The following is a 26,214-nucleotide window of genomic DNA, read 5'->3' as shown; positions in this document are numbered from 1 at the left end:
ATCCGTGTCATCGGTGCCGCTGAAGATGGCTGGGTCGCGCTGACGCGCTTCACCGGGACAGATGACAGGCGATGGGGTTGGCGGTTGGTTGGCGGTCTCAGGCATCGCGGATGTGGTAGGCAACGCTCGGCTGCGAAGCTCCAGGTTGAGGGGATTGCTGTCACCTCCACCACTTGTAATAGACGTCCTTGAACAGGGCGCTACGCCGTCAAGAGTCAATAAAACGTTTGGCGATCAGTCGTAGCACTTCTGTCAGCACACGCACGAGCGTCGGAGAGAGCTTCGTCGTCGTTTTTCTTTCCTGACCGTCACGCGCGTTGAACATGGTTGTCGTCGTTCTCTTCAGCATCAGGCGCTGTACATATCAAAGCCGAATACCTGTTTTACATTTTTCCTTTTTAAAAATACTTCTAATTGGAATACCGAAAAACGGGCTTTTGTGTTGGAGTCAGGACGTGCCGAGGAATGTTATTCAACCAAAAACACAAAATGATGGAAAAACCACCGGAGGGTTTAAAGAGACGACAGGAAGCTTCGTCTTGCAGGAACGAAATATCGTCCGCGTACGCGAAGGCATAAATACTACTCTGCCCTGGAAGAGGCAGACCTCAACTGGAAGGGTGGTTTTCCACTGCGCGAGGTAGGGGGTCTACGGAGAGCACAAAAAGCTCGGGCGGAAGGGGACAACCCTACCGCATTCCTCGTGTCACACTGAGACCGCCGCGCAGTTCGCCATTTAAAATCAGTTGGCTGGAAAGCTCCAGGATCGCTATTGTGTTCACAAACATCTCCAGGAAGCCCAGACAACCGAGAACTCTTCGCAGGTAATCGCGCTCCGCTCTATCGAAAGGAAATTTGCTTTGGTCGAGGGAGATGAAGGAATTGCTCAGCTCTTTGGCCTAAGTGCATGCGAAAAGGTCGCTATAGTGAGCACCAACGAAGAAAAATGATCTCCCAAGAACTTAAATCGGTTAGAAGGGGTTAGACGCTGTGATATGCCGGTTAGTGACTAGTCTAGCTGTGTCCACTAGCGTGATCGCACGGCAGCAATAATCTGGGAGGGCTTCTGACTTGTCTTGTTTCAGAATAGCTATTACATGTCCCGATGAGAATAGAAAGTAACTTTTAACTATGGAGGCCAAGTACGCTTCCAAGAGATAAAAAAAAGTGGAGTAAAATGCTGCCAAAAACCCGTCGCGACCGGGAGCGGAGGACGCCTTAATATAAGCCCGCTCCGCAAAGCGCCTCTTCATCATTAGGGAATTTTAGAATAGGGGGACCCAAGGCTTGGGGCCCCCAAGGAAATAGCGCGCGGCAGCGCAACGTGCTAGCCGAGCGGCGAGTTTTAGAATAGGGGTTTTCCCGACGCAGCGGAGCCGGGCTTGCGTTCGTCGATTGCAGCGCCACGACGGTAGCCAAGGAAAAGCATTTTAATATATAAAAGCAAACAACGTTATATTATTCATCGAAAAGTACTATTATTGTGCAAAAACTATCTTAAGACTACCGGTTATATAAACCGTTTTCGGCAGACAAGACGAAATCGGCCAATTGTCAATCCAGGCCGAGACCGGGAAACCTCATTTGAACCTTCCGCGCTTTCCGCCGTCTGGTCCCCATGGCAACCAAAGGAGGCGAACTCGCTAAGCCTAACAGCTCGGTAAATCCAGAAGCAATCTGAAAATATAGTGCGTTTTATCGCTAAAAATTGGTTGTGCGGGCATCATGAGACATAGCATAAGCTTCGTTGGCCTTTCGTTTTCCGTGAACGCGTGACACCATGGAGCGGTGACGACGAATGTGTGCCGAGGCGAGCGGCCGCCGCTTAGCCGAGCGCCGCCATGTTGCCGTAACCCAAGCGACCCAACGGCGGCTTGGGGCGAACGCTATTTTGGAAAAATAGGGGCCGCCCCAAGCGTTAACCCAAGACCCCAAGCGCGCCTTACGTTCTGCGCATGCGCATTTCGACGCCCCAAGCTCCTTGGGGGCCCCAAAGCTTGGGGCCCCCTATTCTAAAACTCTATTGTCGAGGATGCGTATGGGGAACACAACTCCTGCACTCTACCTCGAAGGTTCTTTACATAGTTTGTTTAGTTGCGAACAGTAGCGCAGTGGAACTCGAACACCTGAGCTATGTCCGATGGAGCATTGCAATAGAGAGTTTTAGCTTACCGTGATCCGCGATCCGCTACCGTGATCCGCCACCGCGCATTCCACTGCGCATGCCCAGATACCTTGACGCCGATAGATGGCGCCACATACTGGATGTCGGCACATAGACCTGCCGCGTCGGAACCAATCAGCTTGTGCGCCCCGCCCACGCACGGTAGCGGGTCACGATGGCGGATCACGGATCACGGTAAGCTAATCTCTCTAATACCGGCCGTCCGCTAAAACCGCAAATTCAACTCGTGAAAAACCCTTAATTATTGTGATTATCACGTTTTCGTGCTCGGCGGAGCTCCTCGGTCACTATGAGAGACAATTACGAATCATCCGACGGAGTGCTTGAGCTCTGGGATATGAATCTATAATACTTCACGCGCAGAGTTCCCAGGAGCACGTTCGTGAACAGCGTCAGCTGTTCCTCAGCCTCAACGATGCGCTATATCGCGTTGACTCGTTGAGCTCGTTCGTGATTCTAACATGCCTGGCTTTGGATTCTTTAACCATGCAGTTCTTCACGCCAACGTGTTTATAACTCATCCAACGTGTCCTGAGATAAGTCCTCAACCTTTTGGAGAGCGGCTGCTAGCGCCTGGTGGTTGGAGGCTATAGGCTTATACTTTATCGTGCCGCAGTGCGGGGCCGATTCTCCATCTACTCTGGTCGGACAACACTGCGGGAGGTGCGTTCAAGCGCACTGATGCACATGTGCATGGTCGATAATTCTCTGCACGTCTGGCGCTATGCTAAGAAACTCGCAAGAACTGACGCATGACGTGAAGTTGGGAGAAAATAGAGGCGGCCAAGACGGCTGGCAGAATGGTATCGCTTCCACGTAGCCACAAAGTCTTCATCACTTATTGGCGCTATCCACACATCTGTAGGCTAAACCACTAAACCACCAACTTCTTGGTGCCGCCTGCCACCTATCACTGTTTGTACATGGAAAAGCTACCTGCCGCCTGTCATGATTCACAGGTGGCGAAATGAAGAGTGAAACCTTTTCTTTTCCTCCTATAGAGCTTATTCACGTTACGTCATTGCAGCTTTACTGGCAACCATGGCACGCACAACGCAACGTTGGAGAGGGGGAAATAAAGAGAGAGAGAGGCCTACGGCGAATCATAACACGACGCCTGTGAAATCCGAGCTCTGGATGGACGGCGTTGCAAGCGGGTCTCAAGTGTCTGACATATGAAAGGCGCGCAGCAGGTCGGACGCCGGTAGACCGGCGCCGACGCGTCGGAAACATTTTTTTTGTGTGTTTTAGTTTCGAACCGCCCAATTAACGTTATGGCGCCTCCAGAATACAGGGTTGCCACAATTACCACCTGCTAAACCTGATTGTGAATAGGGTCTATAAGGCAGAGAATGGAGAGGCGAAAAGCGAAATACTTGGACATGACGAAAAATGTGGTATAAAAATACTGTGATGTAACGAAAATCTATAATGGGCTCCTCATTACACCATGAACGGAGTTGAAGATGCGCACACCTTTGCATTTCGTCCGAATCAGTCAAATTGATCGCCCTAAATAGTTTTTAATGAGTATATAGAGTATTCTTGCTTCTCCTTTCATTTGAAAAACTCCTGCTCTGTATTATCTGTCAATAAATTTCAAGTGGGGTGGTGATCTGTGTAGATAAATGTGGTAAACACATGAAGGCTTTTTTTACTACACCAGAGGTGCACCGTCAGAGACGACCTTGTGATGACTTCGAAGATGACAGCCAGTAGGGATTAAACGTGAATTTTATAAGTACGAATTTTTACATAAATACAAGGTAATCCCTTAGAGAGGTATTCAAAGCAAGTGTACTGGCTAGTAACAGGAGAGACTTCTTCCTCGCCATAGCCGATGATGCATTGCACCTGACCTCTAGCCCAGAACTCTCAAATAGGTCCTCGGGATCTGTTTTTATCCCTCGGGGCCCGCCCCACACCCGAATAGAAGCCATCTGCAGCAAACATCAGCGAAATTAGTTGCTTGCTGCCTAGCACTCTCTTTCACTCTCTCCCGAGGCATCTCTACCAGGAAAGAGAGTATATAAAAAGTAAAAACATTGCAAATGCAGTGACCCTAGTGGCCATAACTGGCCTGTCAAACATCGGGCTCTGCCGCATCACTTCCCCTGTATCCGGATCCGTCTCTTACAGAGAGTGGGAAGAAACAAAGGCAGGCGAGAACGCAACCCTTCGTTTCTCCCCTTGTCGTCTAGGCGTCGATATTCGGCATTTGATCCCTTCCACGCCGGCGGTTATCGATGGTAATTTGGCGTTGTCGTTCTGACGCATCCTTCCCGTACTACTTCGCGCCATGCAGCGCGATAAGTGGACGTCGCCTTGACTCGCCGTTTCTCCCGAAACGTACACCTTCAATGAAAGCTTCGACCTTGTGAGCGCGTTATTATTGTCGAAACATCAAGCCACGGGCCCTGGAAGCAGGTGCATCTCTCCTGACAATATCAGAGCATCGTCGTCCAAACCTCGACGCACCATCCCCATTAGCGCGTGCTTACCCTGACCGGGCTTAAAACAATTATCTTTCTCTCGCAAATGACTCATAGTCGTCGTCGCTGGATAATAGCCACACCCCTAGCTCTGGCTGTGCTTATGTACGCCTGCCTGGCCCGGTATACGGACAGCGATCGCTTCTTTGTTAACCTTTTCAATATGCCTTCCCGGTTCCGGCTGAATTAGCGGGCTCTGTGTTTTCTCGGATGTGGCTTTCCGTGCGCCACAAGTGAGTTTCCTTCCCGCACGCTTATTCAGGGGTCCGAAACTAGTACCAAATAATGCCTTGCTGTCTAGGCATTAGGCGCCGGCTTATCCTTTAGCTGCTCCTTGCAGGCTTCCTGCCATCGGAGCAATCAACGCCCCAGGCGCGTCAGACGATCCTTTACACTGTCATTAGTGCGCCCCTGTGTGGCCAATCCAACTCTGGGTATGTGCCATCCCCCTGTACAGTCGGTGAAACAAGTAGCGTCGTTGGCGGCCGGGGGTGGTTTTGTCGACATCTTATCTGACCACCGCTTCCACCATGTAGGCAGGCCGTCAGTCCGGTAACGAGAGGCGTTTATTCATAGAAGGGAACGATATAAGTGCACTCAGAAATATGTGACTAAACGCCACGTGTCCACGGTCGGGAGGTTATCAGGATGACCGCGCAATCTGGCCACGGACACAAGCACTGTTCACCATTAAAACAGATCGTCACCAATAGGTTGAGGTTATTTTAAGTGGATGGTGGATTAACATTGAGGTTACTCTGCAGGGATTCGCTCAACATGGCGACATTAACCAGTGATCTTGAAGATCAATTTCGTCATGCACACAGTCACCCACAGTTGTAATCACCTGACGCCGTTACCGCCTGGAATGCAGATCAGTTTTGGCGGATGTTTAGAAGGCGGGAAGCCTGCCTTCTACTGCCATATTTCCTCGCTATAGTAAATAATTTTTCGAAGTAAACTGAATGGCTTTCATCTCTTCTTGAGAGAGGATATTAGGACCGTCCATGCAATAATCTGAGCAGCATATGAATAAATTTTCTACTCTAATACTGCGTTTATTGATGTAGCTCAGATCGAAAGCCTTTGCCAGGACCTTGCAGCGGTGAGCACGGAGTACTTCTTCGTCGCACCAACACACTGGTGCATGTCGGTGGCTGAAGTGATGACGGTTAGCATGGTACATCCCCCCCCCCCCCCTCCTGGTAGAAAAGGAGCCATCCTGGCGTCTTAAGGTGCGGAAAGCACAGATGGGGTCGTATTAGGGCTTCAGTCGGTTGACGTGGACTGTTTCCCGGCCACGACGACGCAAGTTCGCAGAGGGCGCGGCGGGTTCAACTATTTAGTTGACTGCATATGTTTGCTGAAGGGCCCGGTATCGGCCGTGGTACCGACCAAGAAGCTTCTTTGAAAGGCCAGGGGTTAAGGCTCCTAGAGCCACACCAGGGAGTTCGGGAGATATGACGAAGCCTAGCTGGTGTCACGGGGTGTTTTTTGCCACTGGTTTTCTGTCATAATGGAGCGGGCGAGCCGACGACATTCTTCTGCGTACGTGACGGCATCGGAGAGTGGCGTCGATTCGGAGACATCAGGGCGGTAGGGAAGAAATGTTTCTATGGTGCAGGATGGCTCGTGGCCGCAAAGGTGAAAGAACGGAGAGAATGCAGTGGTGGCTTGTCGCGGTGTTATATGCGTAGATGACGAAAGGGAGAACCTGGTCCCAGTTGGAATGGTCGGCGTTCACGTACATAGCCAGCATGTCATTGAGAGTGTAGTTAAAACGTTCTGTCAGGCCATTCATCTGAAGGTGGTAAGAGGTAGCGGTGCGATGTATGATACGGCATTCCTTTAGAAGGGCCTCAAGAGCGTCAGATAGGAAAACGTGTCCGCGGTCGCTGAGCAGTTCGCGAGGGCCACCACGGCGAACAACCAGGCTCTTCAGAAGGACAGCGGCGTCGCGTGCGGAAGCAGAGGGTAACGGTGATGTACTGTGTATCGGATCAGATGATCTACTGCCACGATAATCCAGCGGTTGTCAGCGGAAGTAGTAGGAAGAGGATCATAGAGATCTATGCCGACACGATGAAATGGACGGGAAGGACAGGGAAATGGCTTCAACGAAGCAGGGGACTTAAGAGTTTTTGGGCGGCACGGTACACAACATATGCTCCCGCACACATCACATGATGAGCTGAACAGACATGATGACAGAACCAGAAATTATATGGAGACAGTGAGCACCCCCTCTTCCCCACCACCTGAAATCTATAGCTATCTCCCCTCCCCTCAGCCCCGATTCACAGTTGGTCTTAGTTGATGGGACATTTCCTTTTTAGGGTCGGCCTTTGGGCCTTTCCTGAAAAAAGAACTCCTGGCTACATGTCTAGCCCATCCTAAGCTTCAACGCTATAGGGTACGAGAAGATTGCAAAGCACTCGCCCTTATGCAGGTGTTGCTGCTGCTCAGTCCGTGGTCGATGACTCATGCTCAGTGGAACCGTCGGCTAGAGAAGGAGGAAGACGACGGCCCTGAGCTATCGTGCTCAGGGTCAGGACGCGAGCATCGTGCTTGTAATAAAAATTAACACTCAGTTTACGTTCGACGGCGTGTCTTGAGGCTCCAGGGTCGTAGAGCCATACCACACAATCTAATGGGAGCTCCAGGGGCGTCATCGTTGGCGCCTTTGACACGCCGAAGTCGAAGGCGGCCATGAACGAAGACGGCAATCGTTCAGCGCCTTCTGGACAGGACAGGCGTGACTCAGAGCCCGCTGAAGCTGGAGGAGAAAGCGGCCAACGACGAGGAGCCGTTGAAGACGGAGAGAGGAAACACAAGGCGCCTCCTCAGAAACGCGAGGCTGGTGATTCGGGTCCGGAGGACGACGGCGACCCGGGGACCACAGTGATTCCTGCTCGTCCCGTCCCGTCCGGAGGCTTCTCGACATCGTCCGTGAGCGAGGAGTTCGTCAAGGTGGGGCCTGTAGCATAGACGCATCTCTAGATAACATAAAAGTCTCACGTAAAGATTCGTGATGTGCACGCCAAGCATCTCTAGTAAACTTGCTCCAGGTAAGCGGCGGTGCAAGTAATATGTGTTCTAATCGAGAACTTCTGAGCTTTCTGACAGCCTATGAGTACGTTACACTGAGGCCTTTGAGTGGGCATGTTGTGCTGTCGGAAACACCAAGATCAAACGTTTCAAGATCAAATACGAAGCAGAGTATTATTCTTAAGGCAGTAATTTAGTTGTTTAATTTCTCTATGGTAGCACATATTTTTACGATGAAAGCTGTCAATGACGTGCTGCATTGGCGTAACACCTCGATCCCCGCACACACCAGTCAGGGTAAAGTGGGCAAGAGTGGAAGTGCAGTAGTATTACGCGCTACGTCAGTGCACGGCGCCGCGCTGATTGGTTGCTATGTAATGACGCCACACGCAACGTCTCAGGGCTACGCACCACGGTGAGTAGTGCGAACACAATGGTTCGAAGCAATGAATAAGGAGTGTTACACTCACCGAAAACGGCTCTCGCTGAGCCTTGCGTTACACAGTGGTCTTTCCTGTGAGTTTTTAGCTCCAAACTGCAGCAACTCAGAACAAAATGCCTAAACACAACTTCGAACCGGAAGTTCAGACCAGTTAAAATGATACTGCTCTATTACCTTTCTGCAGTAACTGCCAGGATCCTCGACGTTTTCCCACATAAAGAAGTGATGGCGATATATTTCAATACCTTTCACGTTTTTTTTTTCGTGGCCTGACAGAGTTGGAAGCAAATCGAGAGGTACCTGAATCAGTCCATCGAAGGAAACATGCAGGAGGATGACCTGAGGGACAACGGTGAAGAAAAAGGTGCCGAGGTGAGGGTGCAAAGAAATATTGTGTGTTAAAGAATATTGCGTGTAAAAGCATCCGACATTTCAGTAGTGTGGCTCACACCTTTTCGTGGGAGTGAGGGATGGTTAGCCTCCGCAAGTAGTTAGCCAGATAGATATAATATTGTTGGTTCGCGAAGAGTGCCTAGCAGTGATAAAAGGCCGATGCCTAGGAAGTAATATATAATATGCCGAACGCATATCGGTACTCTAGAGTTGCACGATTTCGCTGGAATCAGAGAGAAGTCGCAAACCTACCAGGGGAGTACAGGGACAATAGGAGATAAACTAAACACAAGGATACCTTCGCTGACTCTGAACTACGGTGTTCGGTGTTAATAATTTCTAGAGGAAATATCACAAACGTTATGTGTCCGGGTAATAATAATCGTGACAGCACCTCTAAGCACAGTAGTTGTAGCTTTCATGACCGAACCTTTTCCTGGCAAGCTGTAGACTTAAAGGTGTTCCCAACTTTCGTTACAAAGGTTGATGGGGTCGAGGTTCCCCTGTATTCTAGCTCCCTATTAATTGCGTATTGCGGTGAGCAGGAGGCCAGATACATGCTACTACAGCCTATCACTTCAAGCTTCGCGTCGTTAAAATGCGTTTTTTTCTCTCCTCCTGAAATGTGAGGGATTACCTTTAGCCTGATGTGCTGAAAGGCATAAAACTAATAATTCTATCAGCTGTGTTTCCCTAGCTGCAGAAGCTGTCTTCACGATTCTTTGCCGCCGGAATAACGACGTTCTCAGCGAAGTTATATGGGCTGTGCGAACAGCCAACATAAATAGGGTCTTGAAGCATTTTCACTGGCCAGTATTCCCTGAATCCACGAATCAACTCTCGAGGCTTCTTTTGCATCATGATAGCATATACCACTTACATTCGCGATGATGGAGTTGGATGAAAGAAACTTTATTGATCGAGAAGATACGGTGGGGTGGGATTAGTGGCCTCCTATAACGGAGGGCTACCTCTCCTACCCAGTTTGCAAGCTTGGCCTCTGTGTTCTTGTCCGGTTCCTTCAGGAGCCTAAGGTGCCGATAGGAGGCCTTTTTGGTTGTGGATTTTCTTTACACTCTAATAGAAGAGTACTAGTTGAACTGAACTGCAGTCGAGATTTCAACTGCAGTTGGCGCTGCCGTTCAACACCGCTAACTGCCATTCTGCTCAACTGACCGCCAACTGAACTATGTAACAAAAGTATTAGTGTCCGCTGGGCCTCAATTGAACGAAACAAAAAAAAAAAGGGGGGGGGGGCAATATAAAGCTACCTAAACTACATGTTTTTTGTGATATCAAGCCTCAGTTAGCATTTACTGAACAAGAGTTGAGGGGGAGCTTCAGTTCGCAAGCCTAGTAGGAAGAGATATTCTCTTGCTATACGACCATAATGTAAGCAGTTGGGATTGATGGGTTGTTTAAAACTTTCGACCGAAGAAAGGGGGTCATGACTGTCCCAGTTTGGAGCCTACGTATAGGTGTCTGGTCTGTTTTCTGGTAAGGTCCGGTGACCTACCTGCAGGGTAATGTTTCCGCGCTTCACTGAGATGATTGGTCATTTTCCTCCATGTGTAAGTTTCGTTGGTGGCCGGCTACGAGACAATCTGGGATCCCTCCCAGTTTGCTAGAGCTGGGAGATATCAGTTGAAGAGGAGTGCCTTCGCTGGTGAATTTAGTTAGGATTTGTGAAGGTAGATGACGCGAGCGGTTATGATGAAAGGAAATACACTGTCTCGCTCTCGTTTGGTGGCTGAACACCAGCTTGATGAAAGGGACGGAGGGAAGAGTGAAATAAGCAAGAGGGCTAAGCAGCAGCCGTGGCTCAATATTCAACTGAACACACTTTGGCCACCTGGTGCAACCCACTGACATTACACAGGAGGGCGCGTATTGACAGCTTCGTTGGCTAGACGTAGTACTTAAAATAAATTTAAGGGTCATTGCAATTGATGCGTGATGCGTCTCCTTAGCATCCCGTGCATGCAACTGCTGCGAAAACGTTGTTTTCGATCTATGATATCTCGAGAGAAACACTGCACAAGAAAGGAAGATGACGGACTAAAGAATATGGCTATATATCAGCTACGTGCGCTACCTTCCAACTGCTATTTTCGTTTCTAATTGTGCTCGCCCTGTAAATACAACAGCATCAGCTAGCTCAGTGCCAAATTTAGGTAATTTAATTAAAGGGCTCAGAGGATAATTTTCAGATTTTATCTCTTCATAAAAATTTCGTTGTACAGCCTCTTGTGACTGCATTGAGATTTGCACGGAAAAAGTTAAAGCATATTTATTGCTGGGAGGGTTGCAACTTAATATGAAACATTACGTACCTTTTCCATTCCTATTGTGAAACTCGTGACGTCATGAACGAGATTACATCCTCACCGTGTGAACGGTATCTGCACTATAGCCACGCCTCGGGGAAAAACGTTCTTACGCTACCGCAGATTGCTTGGATATCACTTAATTTTGCAGAAAATGACGCGAAAAATTCTTCCGCTGCAGAAAGTAGTGCGCTTTAGGGCTTTTATGATTACTCAATATGTGTACATACATACATAAAGCTAACTGTCAGAGCTAATTAAAAGCGCAAAAATTTCGATGCCTCTGGCTCATTTGGTATTGTCAAATAATAAAAACTGACTCTGTTTACTGTCCGGCGGAGTAATACACGTGCCGCGTACCACTGCCCATGGTTCACAACTGTTATTATTTGTTCTGTATCCTTCTACACCATAGAGTTAATTATACAGTGTAGCTGCGACACCTAGCTGTGTTTATCGTTTTAGCCTTTTCAAAAAACCTTGTGAAAAGATCTATTTTCAACGCAAGCATTATTTTTCATTCCCAAGCTCTCGACAGAAGCCAATCTAAGCGCAATCTAAGCGAAAAAGAAAAAAACGGCTGTAAACATCCGCCAGGTTCCGCCCAGCGACGCCGACAAGAACAGCAAAGAGGAGTCCAACCGACTGCTCAAGTTCCAGATCACGGCGCCACAGCCGGCCAGCAGCAGCAGCTGCTGCCACGGAGCAGAGAAACACTGTCGCTGCGGCTGCAAGAAGAAAGGGCGGGCAGACAAGGTGGGTGCACTGCCTCCTCGCAGGTCTAACGCAGTGGAATCTGTTTTAAGGCTCATTTCCTTTGCGCTTATCCGTGTCAGTACAAACAGAAGCGTTGAAATGAATCTCTTGTTCTAGCTTTTATCTCTATGAGTGTTAATGCTATTTATTTATCTCACAACAGCTTCACTGTTTTTGTTGCGAGATGCCAGAGTGGTTATCAACTGTCAGCTTATAAATTGGATGAACAGCTCCTTTTAGTACCAACATTCCGTCGCGAAATTCAACCTTTAAGACTTAGCCGAATCAGACCATCGGATTTCAATATGTGGATCCGCAATGGGTATGGTATGTGAGCTTTAGGGTAACAAACGTGTCTCGCAGTATGTCTCAAGCGAACACTCTCCTGCTTACCAAACAGTACAATGCACAAGGGGACGCGCTCCGAAAATGTAGATCTCAAGGCGGGCCACTGGCCCGTGGACCAGAAGTGAAATGATGTCCTTTTTCCGCTCCGTAGGGATCGCGTCTGACCTGTGATGTTGGCGAAAGAATAGCATGATGAAAGACCAGCGGGCAAGTATATCATGAGGGTTACCATATACAAATCGTGAAACCAGAAGCTGCGCCATTAGGAAAAGCTGGTATGCAGTTTCGTCAAATCGCGTGGTCTCTCCACTTTTGCGCAGCACTATACATGCATAATCGGTTTGTCGCTACCTGAAAAAGTAATGGGGTTAGAGGGTGGCGATAGGTGAGTTCGACAGGACATCGTTATCAGATGGAAAGGTGTTTGACACCCCGAAAGGGCCGTGTTCCGAAGTCACACATAACTCATCGACCCAACATCATACGTACATCTCCGGCATCGTGGAAATAAGCCAAATGAGGCGTTGGACTTTCATCAGCACCACAGGTGTCACTAAGAATGACCGTTCCCTGCGATGGAATCATATCGAAACAAAGTGTTGCAACTTCAACCGAAAACAATAACAGAGGGCCGACCCTAATGTTCCGAGAACCTGCGCTCGTTTGAGGGTACGACGTTCTTGCTGCAGGTGGATCCCAGACATCTTTCCGTATCTTTGCAGTTCGTACGTGGGCAAAGCGGGCTTGGCGCGGGCCTCACAGTGCGGAAGTGGGACGTCACATGGGGCCTAGCTGGAGAACGGTTGGGCGTGCAGAAGGCGTTGCGAACTAGGCGGGGCTGGACTCTATGGAGCCGTCATGTGACAGCACCAGCTGTACATTACCTATTATGTTCTGGAGGTGCTTGAAGTGGACGCTGCCAATATCTCATCGGTTCTAACTTTAAAGAAAGAGTATGCGGCTTACGAATATCAGGTGCGTAATCCCCTCGTCACCCTCCACAATCACATTCAGTTAGGCTGCTTCGGACAGGAAACACGTCCTTCGAGCCAAACTTCAAGGTGCTTGCGCCACGAATAGGGCAGACAGTGCAGGAGTGGCATTCACCCCAACTAACAGCTTTGTTGGACGGGAAAAAATGAATTAGCCCCGCCCCCTTTTTACTTCTGCTTTTGAATAAACATCTTTAACGACTTATCTTTGCATGTGCCAATCTTTGCATGTGCCAGTCTGGCACCCCTGATATATATCATTGTACAGCTGGACAAACACTGCTACTAATTTCGACTATGTATTCCACACAGCACAGGCATGGAGCGCAGACGCACGATTGTGGTCGCCCCATAGCCAGATCCCATTCGAGCAGCTGTCGCCGTCGTCGACACCGTTCCGCCTCTTCCGCGGTCGACAGACGGGAGAGGAACGGGGACCAGCGTCCAGCCCAGAGTCGCGACGTTGCTCGACCCTCAGCCAGCCACCGACGCCAGCGACATCATCACTACCGGCACCAGCGACGCGCCCGTGACGGCGAGTTCGGCGACAGCTGCAGGCAACAGCCGCCCGCTTGCTCTAGGAGCCTCAAGCATTGCTGCCGAAGCGCGGTGCCAGGCAATGACTCTTGTTGTTTAAAGGTGTGCAGGCAGTATAACGTATATGAGCAATAGAGAGTTCCAGCATATACTATAGATGAGACTTAGCCGAGTGTGCTGCGCATGCGTAGAAGCAGGTGTAATATTCTCGCTGTGTCCGTGTTTATGCGCTCATGTTAGCTATGCACGCGATCACTGAGCCTCTCAGCAAAGCGAATCGACAATTGCCATGAGGCTGCATATGGCCTAACTGAGAATCCTAAAGGCAGCTGTTTAGACAAGCGCTGCCGCGTACCTCCATTTTGTATCGCTAGAAACATTCGCTATCAAATCACGCACATATATTCCCTATATCCAAGCCAGGCAGGGGGCCCGGTCTCTCGGCGATATTCACGCATGAACTCCTGATGGTTGGAAGTAGCGGTATGATACACGATAGCATAGTGGTAATACTTTATCATAGACGTCGCCTTGATTCTCCCGCCCAGTTCTCCCAATTCTTTTCTTTTTCGGCCATCAATAAAAGGGGCACCAAGATGAAGCCGTGCGTATACGGCGCTCTTGACATCCGGACTGAAACCAATAATACTGGTGCAATTGTCCGTAACGCTATCTTAGAGGCTCCACGTCTTTAGTGTGCCCATGCATGCTGGACGCAGACCTAAAAAGTTGTAGTAGTGAATTCGGGCCTAAAATAATAATCCTCCGCTCAGGCCTCAAGAAAGCACACTTCCGACCGAGAGCGCCACCAATGCGCCGAAGAGGGAGAAGTACAACAAATAGACCAAGATGAATCCTGCGGGCGGAAGACAAGTGGCAAGAAGCACAAGTCGCGACCTGGAGGCAGTGGGAAGACAGAGGGCAAGCCAGGTGGAGTCTTTAGCAGGTACCGGTCCAACTACTGCTCAGCGGACGGCGATCGCTCCAGCTCCTCGTCATCTTCCGAAGACGAGACCGGCGAAGAAGCGGGCAGGGAAAGACTTGATCGCAATGACGGTTCCCGTACTTTCGTATTCACGCAGACGCGCGAGTCGTCTTCCAAGGTTCACAGTCGGCGAAATGTCCGTAGCGGAAGTCGCTGCGGTAGATCAGGCTCCACAACACGTTGTGCCGATGGCCCTGTGCAGTCCACGGTTGAGAAACATGTCCTGGAGCTCAACTTCCCACCTTCCCCGCTCATGCGCAGCATATCCAATCTGTTGCAGCTGCACTGTCCCTGCAATGGGGAAAACAAGGAGCCCATTGAAGACAACGACGAAACCGACGGTGATGGCCAGGAGAAGAATTACGGGGACGATGATGATGACGGCGACCACTTCGTACACCGCATGAAGCCGGGGCAGACGTGCGAGCTTCAGGGAGAAAGTCAGGTAGGCCGAGCACTCATTTGTAGCTTGTAGCACAAAGTATAGGACGTATAAGTATAGGAAGTATAAGTATAGGACCGAACACAGGAGGCGAGGTCAGATATCAGTCTAAAGCCCAGGGACACTTATAATCGAAAGGCAAGTTGCAAAAAAAAAAAAAGTAGATGTATCCCTGATATCCTACAAAAACCGCAATAAAATGAACGAAATAAGTACCAAACCCTGCGCTTCAACAGTGAACTACCAGACGCTCAATGTCAGCGCGAAGGGAAATTATAAGACATTTCACATCAAGCAAACCCTGCTGTCGGCGCCGCATTTACCAGGGAACGCATTTTTAAGGGCATTCTTCTGTGCATATATGTCTCACGGACTCTGACCTTTACGGCGTCATTCCAAACTTAGCGGGTGAGACGTTTTACTTGCAGTATAGTGTCGTCCCAGTCGCAGTCATCGCAACAGTCGCAAATCCTTCATAACTTCCCGATTCTTGCTGAACCCTGCTGTGTAACTGTTGCTGAACTCGCCGGAAAGTCTCCTTACAACTACAACACAATGCGGTTCTTGCAGGTGATCCTCGTCTCGCTGCCAGAACCGCACAAGCTGACGGTGGAGCACGTGATACGCAAGTCGTCCTCCCTCATTGACCTGGAGCGCTACAGCGCTGGTTACCGGGAAAAACCGAAGCGGGACAGGGCAGAAAGAGATCGCAAGCAGAACGTTCACGATCGCAAAGAGGCGATACGCTGCGAACAGACGCTAGACGTTCCTCGCTTCCGTCGGAGGCACAGTTACGTCAGGTGCGGCTTGGCTCGTTCTGACAGGGCTGGGAATTCGCAGGGTCCGCATAAGTAGTGGTAAAAATGACCACGGCCGGTCTCGAGGGAGAGAGCGCGCTCTCCCTCGAGACCGGCCGTGAAATGACATGGTGTAAGGTACGGCGCTCGATAGAAATGCTAAACTGGCTGTGTTTTTGTAAACGTCGCTAATCCGAACTTTAACTTCTCAATTTCTAGTGGGAGTCGAATTTGCCTAGAACTAACCATTTTTAATCGACCAGCGAAACAGGTACAGTAAAGTCGCAATCAATATGAAGGTGATCGCGGGAGCTTCGACCGGTTGGCCTTTCAAGCTGCATAGCGGCCGATTTTGGAACTGCGAAGATAATGATTGCGCTGCCTTCTTGCCTTCCTACGCTCTTCCGGGCTACAAGCATAACCCCCCTGACTAACTAGCCGGCTTTGTTTTTTTCTACTCACAACATATCACAACTGCTGCGGACACGATATTGCTGACGGGGCCTGCGGACGCGGTCTGCGGACAGAAATTTGTGAACGTAGCGAAGTAATGCTTTCGTGTGTCACCGCACCCTTCTTGATGACACGTGAAAAAAAATAAAAATTGTTACTAGCTAGCGGGGAGTGTCAGTTGTTACAGGAACAGCGAAAAGACAGAGAGGGGCTATCAAGATGTTTCCTTCGCCATGAAAGGTGATGACGTAACGTGGCGCTGCACCTTGTCTCGGTTGCGGCTCGAGCGATCACCTTCATATTGATCGCGACTGTACGTACATCATCCGCCAGCATAGAGGAAAGAGAGGATCTTTTCCTTCCTCGACGACTGGCAGGGAGCTCGACAGAAGTTAATTCTTATGCACAACCTGTTGCAGAGGTTAAATTCCGCGCGCTCCTCTTTCACGTCTGTGTAGTGCCAAATCCCATGGCAGCTCTCTTGGTGCTTCGCCTCTCAGAAGCAATCCGAGACTTGCGTAGATAAGCGAAGCCATCGCGGGCCGTTAAGGGGAGAGTTTTGTCACCCCGTTGTCCGAAGCCCGTGGTGTACGAGCGCTATTGAACAAACCCTTGGTACTGCCTGGCAGACTTATTTGGTTTAAATCAATCAATGCGCCAAATTAACTTAGTCATATGCAGCAGCCACAAACTTTTTGCAGCTACAGCTACCCGGTCTCTGTGGTCACCGACTGCAGGTGAAATCGTCTGTTCTGAAATTCGTTACTGAATCCTCCAGGCACACAACGCGGCGCAAGGGGGGAGATACTGTCCAATGCTCCCGAGTCATTTCGAAGGCCGTCGTCCATCAGGGTTCATCCCCAGACAGCGATTCGAGCGATGAAGACGAGCCCAACGAGCTGACCTACAGCAAGGAGAGAGGTACCGATGATACCATGACGCGGCCAGTCGTCAGGAGCGCGCCATCTGGCCGAGGAGATCGCGATCGCTGCGTCGGGGCGACGACGAGACAGCGCGAGCTTAGGGTATCCATACCGAAAGTCAGCGCTACAGGTTGTGCGGCCGACATGGAAAAGAGACATTCGCCCAGCCGGCGAAAGACGAAGCGGTCAAATAAGGCAAGATATTTCTTTCTTAGATCAGTGCGTTTTATTGTTTTATTTCTCATTGAGTTATTGGAACGTCCCGTCATAAGAAATCTGCCCAATGTAGGTCCTGTGTTCTTGCGGCTTCTCGGGCCCGCTATACCCTACAAACTAGTTCACAGTCGCATACCCTTCTGAACAAGTACAAGAGCAACAGGATGGCATGGGTCTCACTGCGACCTTCTATACTTCTTGTTTTGTTTTTTAAGCATGAAATGTTTTAGCAACCATTGTCGGCAACCTTGAAGAATACCGAGAGCGAACATGTGGGCACCGATTCTGATTTACCCAGGCACCGATTTCCCTTCATCCGAGCACCGAACGTATTTTAACGAGACGATTTCTCCACTCTCTAAGGTCGCGCGTCCTCCACAAGAACGTCCATCTGCCATTCCTCCCTCGGTTGTAGCAAACACAAGCCGATGTTCCTTTGTTTTCAAACCGTATTCCTTGACCTGTACAGATGATCAGGATATTATGCTTTTGACGTGTTATCTTCTTTTATTTCAAGGACCCTTTGCTGTATCAAGTGGTCAACCACTCCACGTGATCCATTGTGAGAAGTATTTATCGTGCTTTTGATTTTATAAAAACAAACAGTTGGTACTAGGCGCCCGGGCCGTCCTGTGTCTGTGTATATCCCTTCGTCCTCATTTTTTTTCCCGCTGTTATTAAGACACTTAGCCATGAACCAACTAGTAAGGCTGAAGTTTTGGTTTATTCTACAACTATAGTACTACAAAAAAGAGGCACTGACTATAGAGCGTCGACACTAGGCGATGAGACTGAACGAATTGCTCGCAGTTCCGGAGTACAAAGAGTGCAGAGTTCCCACCACGTGGTTCCCACCTTGAAGGCAGCGCCCCCTTCCGCGCTTCATCACCCCCCCCCCCCCCCCCCCCCTCACCTCGACCTCAAATTTCCACACGTGCACACAGAGGTATGTAGCAGGAAGATGACTTATGCTACTACTGTTTCCGAGACGGGCCAAGTTTTCGTTTCTTCTGAGACAGTGTTTCCGCGCAGATTCTTTGCTGTGAAGGCGGCGGCAGCGGAAGCGGCCCGATGAATTCTTAACAAATGTGTCCTTGCATGTCGTACGTGTCTTTTGCGCTATTGGATTAGAGCGGAAAGGTCAGTCATTTTTTCACTAGACTCATACAGAGAAGAGGATACTTTGAACACCAGATACAAATAAGGCTAATTTCCCCTTAAGGGAGTAGAAAGGAAGTTACAAGCCCTCCTGCGTGTTCCCTAACAGAGGCCGAGTAGCCTACCTAATTTCTGGGCTGGAATTTGATCAGCAAATACACAGAATGCAGTACTGTTAGTAACAGAGGCATATTCCGACCTGAAATATCACTTTAAGGTGACGCAAATTGTAGTGAAAGGAAACCTATATACGGAACCAGATACCTCGAGGTCAGCAATAATCAAAACCTCGTTTAAAATTGTAGTAACCGCAAGAAAATTGTGTTTTAAAACGCTTGATGCAATCGTATAGGTATTCTGTGTTCTTAATAACGGAAATCTATCCCAGGCCTTGAAAAGAATACTCCCCTAAGGGAGCTCACTCCCTTTTTAAATATTATAAAGCAATTAAGATTTACAGTGTGGGAACCACTAAGCTGCAGTACTGAATAGAAGTTACTAACCTGTTCAGCGCTGACGATAAACACGGCAGGTTTAGCCTCGTGTGTGATCACCTGTTACAAGGCACGAATGTGGTTCTTGAGCAACGTCAGCGGTCAATTCCAACGTCCCCTGTAGTTTCAGCGCACGCCTCGCCTGGAATTTTGGCGTAACTTTCACCTTACCTTTGGCGTAACCTTAACCTTAAAATTTTGGCGTAACCTTAACCGTTACCTCGTTCAAAACCTTCCTTTTGTGCTGGTTCGTTTGCCGGCAAAACCCTATACAACTGCGGCCAAAAGCATTCAGTCCAGAGGTTTGTCCCTTAGTGCAAAAAGAAAAAACAAACATGTAGGAGTGGGACAGGACAAGCTTTCCTATATGTGTGTGTGTTTTAATTGCTAGGTACTGCTTGTGGACACAAGTCAAGGAGCCCAGTAAAGAACTTGCCGATGGTTTGTTTTTAGGCCACGTTGCGGAGAGCAATGGTAGGAGTAACGTTAAGAAAAGAAAGCGTGCAGAGTGGATCAGATAAATAACTAGAGTTGCCATTCTAATAGAAATAAAGATGAAATAGGCATGGGCAGGGCATGTAGTTCGAAGAGAGGATAACCGATGGTCGCTTAGGGTAACAAATTGGATTCCAAGGGAAGAAGCGTAGCAGGGGGAGGCAGCAGATTAGGTGGATAGATGAGGGTAGGGAGTTCGCAGGGGTCAAGTGAGTGCAGCTAGAACAGGACCGAGACAAATTGGAGGAATATTAGAGGGGCCTTCACCCTGCAGTGGATATAGTCCAGCTGATGATGATGCAGAGAGCCCCTGTGGCAGAGCTCTGAATATAAGATAAAAGGAGTCGTCCCCACGTTTCAAGAAATTTTGGTCACAAAGGGCCCCTTATCTAGTCAGCTGGAAAGCAAATCATGCGAACCGGGTTAGCAGAGCCTCTCCCAAACGCACACCCCTGAAAGAGCCGGGCGCCGGGCCGGGGGACGCTTGTACCCAATTTTACCGGTGGGTGTCCGGCGGCGGGTTTCGAACTGACCACCTCCCGCAGCCGAGACGGGCGCTCTAACCACTAGGCCACGGCTATACAATACAATTATATATTATACAATTTAATTTTCCATTTTCCATATCCCTCTTCCACTGCACATCATTGTGATAATTTGTCCTCTTTTACTCATTTTCCAATTTTCCAAATTACAGATGACTTTTCATTTCTACGTCTCTCCCAACTTTCTTTGCCTTTCCAACTTCTTTCTAAATTCCCAAAATCCTCATTCTCTTTTACTCAACCTAAACAAACATTCCTCTTACTACCTAATTTTCAATTTCACATCCTATTTCCATTTTACTCCATTATTTACACTCATATTTAAATTCGTTCTATCTTCTTTCCATTACACCATTTCTATATTTCCTCTTTCATTATCCTTTCTATTCTTTTAAATAATTTTAATCATCATTTCAACACACGCACAAAAAAAAAATTCCATACATCCTGTTTCATTGTCCTTTTTATTCTTTTAAATAATTTTACTCATCATTTCAGAACCAATAAAATGTTATTTTCGTGTTGTTTTTTTTTTTGAGTGTGTGTGTGTCTACTTTATTATTTGTCTGTCCCTTCCTGGGCACTTCTATTGAAAAAAAAAAAGAAAAACTTGATTACATTCCAATAAACCAGCTCTGTGAGGTACGCCCACCTCTGTGCTCACTGAGCCCTTAGGATACAGATGTGCTACCGTGCCCACTTTTTATTTTTTCAATTGGCTTTTTCCACTAAAACAAGCACTTTGGCCGACTGGGCCCTTTTCATTTATTTTTGATTGGTTTAAGCCTGTTATAGCTTAGCTGGTACAGGCTATTTCTCATTCCGCTTTATTTTTGAATTTATTTTCCAACATTGTCAGGAACGAGACTTTGGATTGGGGCAGTAAACAATGCCGGTCTGCAGGCGCCATTGGCCGACAGCGACGGGGACCGACATCGCTCTGGCTGCGTCGAAGCAGGAAGCGGCGGCGGCGAGGACAATACCTTGCGAATCGTGTTCACCGACTCCCGGCTGAACACGGAGCTACGCTGCATCCTGCAAGACAGTTCGGACGCCAGCAGAGGGGACCGCCACGGCAGGATGCACGGTTCAAGCCGCACGGTACTGCGTGACGTTCGCCCGCGAGGTGGCGCGCGTGGTGTCAGCGACGACAACACTGATGCCGTGAGTCTATTATTCCGGGTCCTCACTGTAGAAACATCTACGAAGTAGACACTTCCACATCTGTCCGCGATGACTGAGTGTAGTAACCGAAATCCGAAGGTGTCAACTGCGCGACGATAGCTGGGCCGCTTAGCATGCCTACGCAGAAACTGCCCGCGCCATTGGCTAAGATCGAAGTGGCAGCACTGACTGCGGCAGCGGCTGATGGCTTACGCTCTGGACTTCTAGGATAGTTGAATCTATTTTAGTGTAACCAAGAGAAACTGAGCTTTCGCTCTGTAACTAGGTTTGGAAGAGTTAAACCTCAGCATTTTTTTTTATATTATAAAAGTGAACGTTGTGAAATTGGTCTCATTAAATGCTTGTGATTTACATTCAGGGCAGTACGGGGCAGTAGCCAGTGCAGTGATTAGCAGTTCAGACATGCGCCATCGCGCTGCACATGTCGCATCCGAGGACGGAGTGCTATGTGTTTTTGTCTAACTCCCATGTTGGTCCTCGATTTTGGCGCCAACTATATCATGAATCAGATTCTACTCGCGCATCCGCCTTATTATACATGAATGAAGGAGACAGCTCACGTTTTATAACTTTAGTTTAAACCATTTCTCAAAGAATTAGCCATGCTTTGTTTAAATCGACTAAGACGCGCGAAAACACTCTTTGGCATGGTTTTGCTCGGTGATTTAGCCCTTAGCAGGACTTGGCAGAATGCGAAACAGGTGTGTAAACTGTTAGTCTTATGCTTTATTTCCCGAAAATTGTCTCATGGTCAGTGTCGTAGTTAGAAATCGCGTACGTTCCCGCTACACAGTCTGCGTTTGAACATCGTATACTATCGATGACTAGGCTACGAATAACACAGACGGTATAGTTGCTATAGCAACCATTGAAGCTCAAGCAATTTTTTTTTGGTGGGCTGTCACAGTCGTATGACTGTTTCCCACTAAAAATTTATAGTGCTGGTTTATGTATCATTCTTTTTTTCTTTAGTGAGACTTCTTCTCCCAGACGTCGAATCAAATAGTGCAGCTTCCACGAAGTCTCCTCTCACGCCGCGTTTCAGGGTTGCCTCTCTAACCTCCGAACCCATCTTAGGTGACTGACGTGAGCGCACGCGGTCACTAATTGGCTTTCGGTGACTTCCAAGAGCTGTGACGGGAAAACATGTGCGGCGCTAGGAGCGGCTTGCATGTACAAGCACTTGCCTTTCTTCGGCCCCACGTAGCGCGGGTTTGATTCATGCGGCCTTTTGTGTGGCGCCACGCGGCGTCTCGCGAGAGGTCTGACATTAAAGCCTTTAAAAAAAAAGAATGGCTATTTTAACAGGGGCTGCGTAAGTCCTTCCTATTCCTGGGAGTCGGATATCATCGAGCTGCAGATAGGCTCGATGATATCCGACTCCCAGGAATAGGAAGGACTTACGCAGCCCCTGTTAAAATAGCCATTCTTTTTTTTTAAAGGCTTTAAAAAAAAAGAATGGCTATTTTAACAGGGGCTGCGTAAGTCCTTCCTATTCCTGGGAGTCGGAATCATCGAGCTGCAGATAGGCTGGATGGGCCCCGCCAGGGTGGCGCAGTGGTTACGACGCTCGACTACTGTTCCCGAGGACGCGGAATCGAATCCCGGCCTCGGCGGCAGCTTTTCGGTGGAGGCGAAAAGCAAGGCGTCCGTGTGCTGTGCGATGTCAGCGCACGTTAAAGAACCCCAGGTGGTCGAAATTTCCGGAGTCCTCCACTACGGCGTCTCTCATAGCCTGAGTTGCTTTGGGACGTTAAACCCCACAAGCCAACCAACCAACCAGATAGGCTGGATGGACTCCGCGGCCCGCTACCCCAGCTGGAGCCAGTGTACCGCACATCAACCCGAGCGGTGGCGGGTTGGAACGCCGACAGGGAGCGCTACATGCACATCAGCCCTAAATCAGCCCGCCAGGAACCTAACCACCTATCATACCCGCCGAAACGAAGAGCCTTAACCACTCGACCACGGGTCTGGTGGTTATAGTGGTTATAGCTGGGTTGAAGGTTGCTTATGTATGGGCATGGTCATACGGTGTTTAAAATTGTAGGCGGATGACTTTGTCACCGTCGCTCCGTTCTTTTCTTCGTAGCGTTAACCTTGAGCAGCGATCGGTCGTTCCTATCGGATGCTTCAATTGTGAGACGTAATATAATAGCAAAGATGGTGAAGAATAGATAGAAGAGAATCCCATGCTTTCCACAGCAATGAATGAGGTGATCTGATGAACGCTTTTCAAGCGGTCGCCAAGTGCCAATATTCAATGCCCGTGGATGCACGGTTCGGTTTGAGCAGGGGCGCTGTCATCGTTCAGGTCGTTGTCCGGCCATGGCTTCGTCGTGATCTCCTAATGGCTTGGTAGAAATCAGGATGCTCCGTATCGCCATGCCTTTTGGCTGGAGTGGGGGTGAGCGACTGTTCTGAGCGGGTCAGGTCGGGCTGGGGCCGTGCTTTCAGATTATATGAGCTGAGGCTGAGCTCCAGGGTCCCTCGGGCGACGAACGAGGCAAACGAAAGGTGTAGATTCTCCTGGGCCAGGATAAGGATATCGTACGCACCTCCGCCAAAGGTTGCGCGTTGAAAAGTGAAAGAAAAGCACATGTTGACACAGCGAAAAATAAGTTAATGACTGTAATCCTACCACGAGCGATCCATCCTGAGGTACTAATGGCTTCGGGACTAGCAGCCCACATACTGTTAGGAAAACAAAAAAGCTTGCTTTCGTTCATCCGGAATATAATGGTGAACATTTGGGCTATACACTTACAACTGTTAAGTGTTATCGCCATGTTCTAAAAGCCCTGATTTAAAAAAATAAAGATGTTATTTTTTTCACATGTGCCTAATACTCCTGAAGCTAAAGAAAAATTGCGACATGTGAATTTGACCGAAGACATTTCTTAACAAGAATAACGTTACAGCTGCATAATGGAAACAAAGAAAAAAGAGCTCTATTGCACTCATCGGCGCTACAAGAGTCACACACGAAGAAAGCATTGTTTTACCAATCGCTCCCGCTGAAGACGCTGAAGACGAGCAAAGCAGAAAATTTTGATGATGAAATGTGTATTTCGTTTCTTAAAAGCTCTCTTTTAAATGATGATGATGCCTTGGTTGTTAACATGCGATAATCTATTGATCAAGTTCACTTGAATTTGTTCTCTGTTGCTTTGAGGTTGCGAACAATTCGGAATCGTATCAAGCCATAATTGAAGGCCACAACCAAGGACACCCGTGTTAATGGGTAAAATAGAAGGGCCAAAGTGCTGCCTCGAATCTTTAGTTTTTTGCTATTTTTCATTTTGGGCATTGAACCCGGGCCATTTGAGTAGCGAATGAGCACGCTGCACTTAGGCGAGAAAGCCTCAATTTATTTATTGCCCGGATTTGGCACGTATTACACCAACACAACAAAACAACATAAAACTGAGCACACAAAGTACAATGAATACATAACGTATATGTTGCGACGTTGAATTCAACCTAGAGTCCGCTCAACGCCACTAGCGGTTCTAGTCTTGAGAGCCACTCGGGAGGTTGTACGGCGACTTTTTTAAAAAGTTATTTTGACAAAACACTCGGCGAACTTTCGAAAACAAAAGCTTCGTTGTGTTAGAGGATCGCTTAGAGAATGTGTTGTGGCGTGTGGAACGTAGTGACATGTGTGTCAGTGCTGCAGTCGCGGACGGTAAGAGAGAAAAAAGAAATAAAGGCGCTATCGTACTTCTTCACTCTTCACCTAGAGCTTAAGCGACTTCCAAGATTTAGAGCATTAGCTCTAATCAAAGCAAAAAGCTCATTCCGTTCGTCGCTAGGACCTTAAGCTCGACATTCATGGTCAAACTATGACTTTCTTAGCAATAATTGAGTCATACATGCTGGTGTGCTTTGACAACATGATTGACTGCCACTTTTTAATTACGCGTCGCAATTAAACAGTGAATAATAATTAATTAGTAATAATAAATTGGGATTAAACTGGATCGCTGCGTTGCGTCCTCAAGTCATATGTGGTTGAATAGCTTACGCCTAGCATAGCTTCATTGGTCTAACTGTAGGCCTAATTGCGGTTAATTGGTAAATTGTGATTCAATACTGAACTTTAGGCTAAGATATCAGTTCATATATCTGAGTCGAATATGTATAACTGCAATAAACTAATAACAGGTGGTAATTACTGTTAATTATGTAGATGTGATTATAAGTGGATTTTAGGATATGGCATAAAGTCATATATTGTTGAAAAGGTCTCGATGAGTAGAACTTAAAATAAAGATAAATCTTGCACAACCCATGTAAAACCATGCTAACGCTCGTCTAACTCTGTTCATCCATGGCTAAACCACTGCCAAATTTTTCAGTTGTCTTGTGAAAGGACGCTGACGAAAGTAATCGAACCCTGTATGCAGCGCTTAGTAACCAGACAGTACACAGTCTTTTAGTGGTATCGGATGATCGGAACTCGAGTGCGTTCTTCCTTTACCTAAGAGACCGCCTTTCTTGCGATGCCTTGATTCTTTGCAACACGTTGTCGCTGGTGTCCGAAACGTCATCCACCGCATATCCCACCTCTGCACTTCAGACCACTTCGTGGACAAAACTTCCCGAGGATATGTGTCTTCGGGAATTTTTGTCCACTAAATGGTATGAAATGCCGCGGTGGGATATGCGGTGGATGCACTCAATAAAGTTTACAATAAATAAATAAATAAATAAATAAATAAATAAATAAATAAATAAATAAATAAATAAATAAATAAATAAATAAATAAATAAATAAATAAATAAATAAATAAATAAATCCCGAGGGGATGTGTGCATTGGTTGGTTGGTTCACAGGAAGGGAAAGGCGCAGTATCTGTCACATTTGCTCTGTGGACACCTGAACCGCGCCGTAAGGGAAGGGAGGAAGGTGGGAGTGAAAGTGGAAAGAGAGAAAGGGGAGCCGTAGTGGAGGGCTACGGAGTAATTTCGACCACCTGGGGATCATCATTACAAGTT

The 26,214-nt window shown here is 48.1% G+C and overlaps 2 protein-coding genes across 5 annotated transcripts in view; one reads left to right on the top strand and one right to left on the bottom strand.

Annotated features, from left to right (window-relative positions):
- Plap (phospholipase A2 activator protein) overlaps positions 1-26,214 on the bottom strand; it is a 439,799-nt gene that overhangs the window by 43,377 nt on the left and 370,208 nt on the right. The gene's annotated exons all lie outside the window — the stretch shown is intronic.
- LOC146181770 (uncharacterized) overlaps positions 7,387-26,214 on the top strand; it is a 19,116-nt gene continuing 288 nt past the window's right edge. The window contains exons 1-8 of the mRNA XM_084575846.1: positions 7,387-7,647; positions 8,444-8,539; positions 11,485-11,643; positions 13,296-13,622; positions 14,294-14,950; positions 15,518-15,747; positions 16,976-17,315; positions 20,932-21,192. Coding sequence (XP_084431972.1) covers positions 7,387-7,647; positions 8,444-8,539; positions 11,485-11,643; positions 13,296-13,622; positions 14,294-14,950; positions 15,518-15,747; positions 16,976-17,315; positions 20,932-21,192 — 2,331 coding nt within the window. The remainder of the gene's footprint in view (positions 7,648-8,443; positions 8,540-11,484; positions 11,644-13,295; positions 13,623-14,293; positions 14,951-15,517; positions 15,748-16,975; positions 17,316-20,931; positions 21,193-26,214) is intronic.

This window comes from Amblyomma maculatum, chromosome 8 (genome assembly GCF_055883805.1).
Source record: "Amblyomma maculatum isolate TAMU_Amacu chromosome 8, ASM5588380v1, whole genome shotgun sequence".
In the NCBI taxonomy this organism is placed as follows: Eukaryota; Metazoa; Arthropoda; class Arachnida; order Ixodida; family Ixodidae; genus Amblyomma; species Amblyomma maculatum.
Note: the sequence above shows the minus strand (reverse complement) of the source record. Positions and strands in the feature narration are given on the sequence as shown.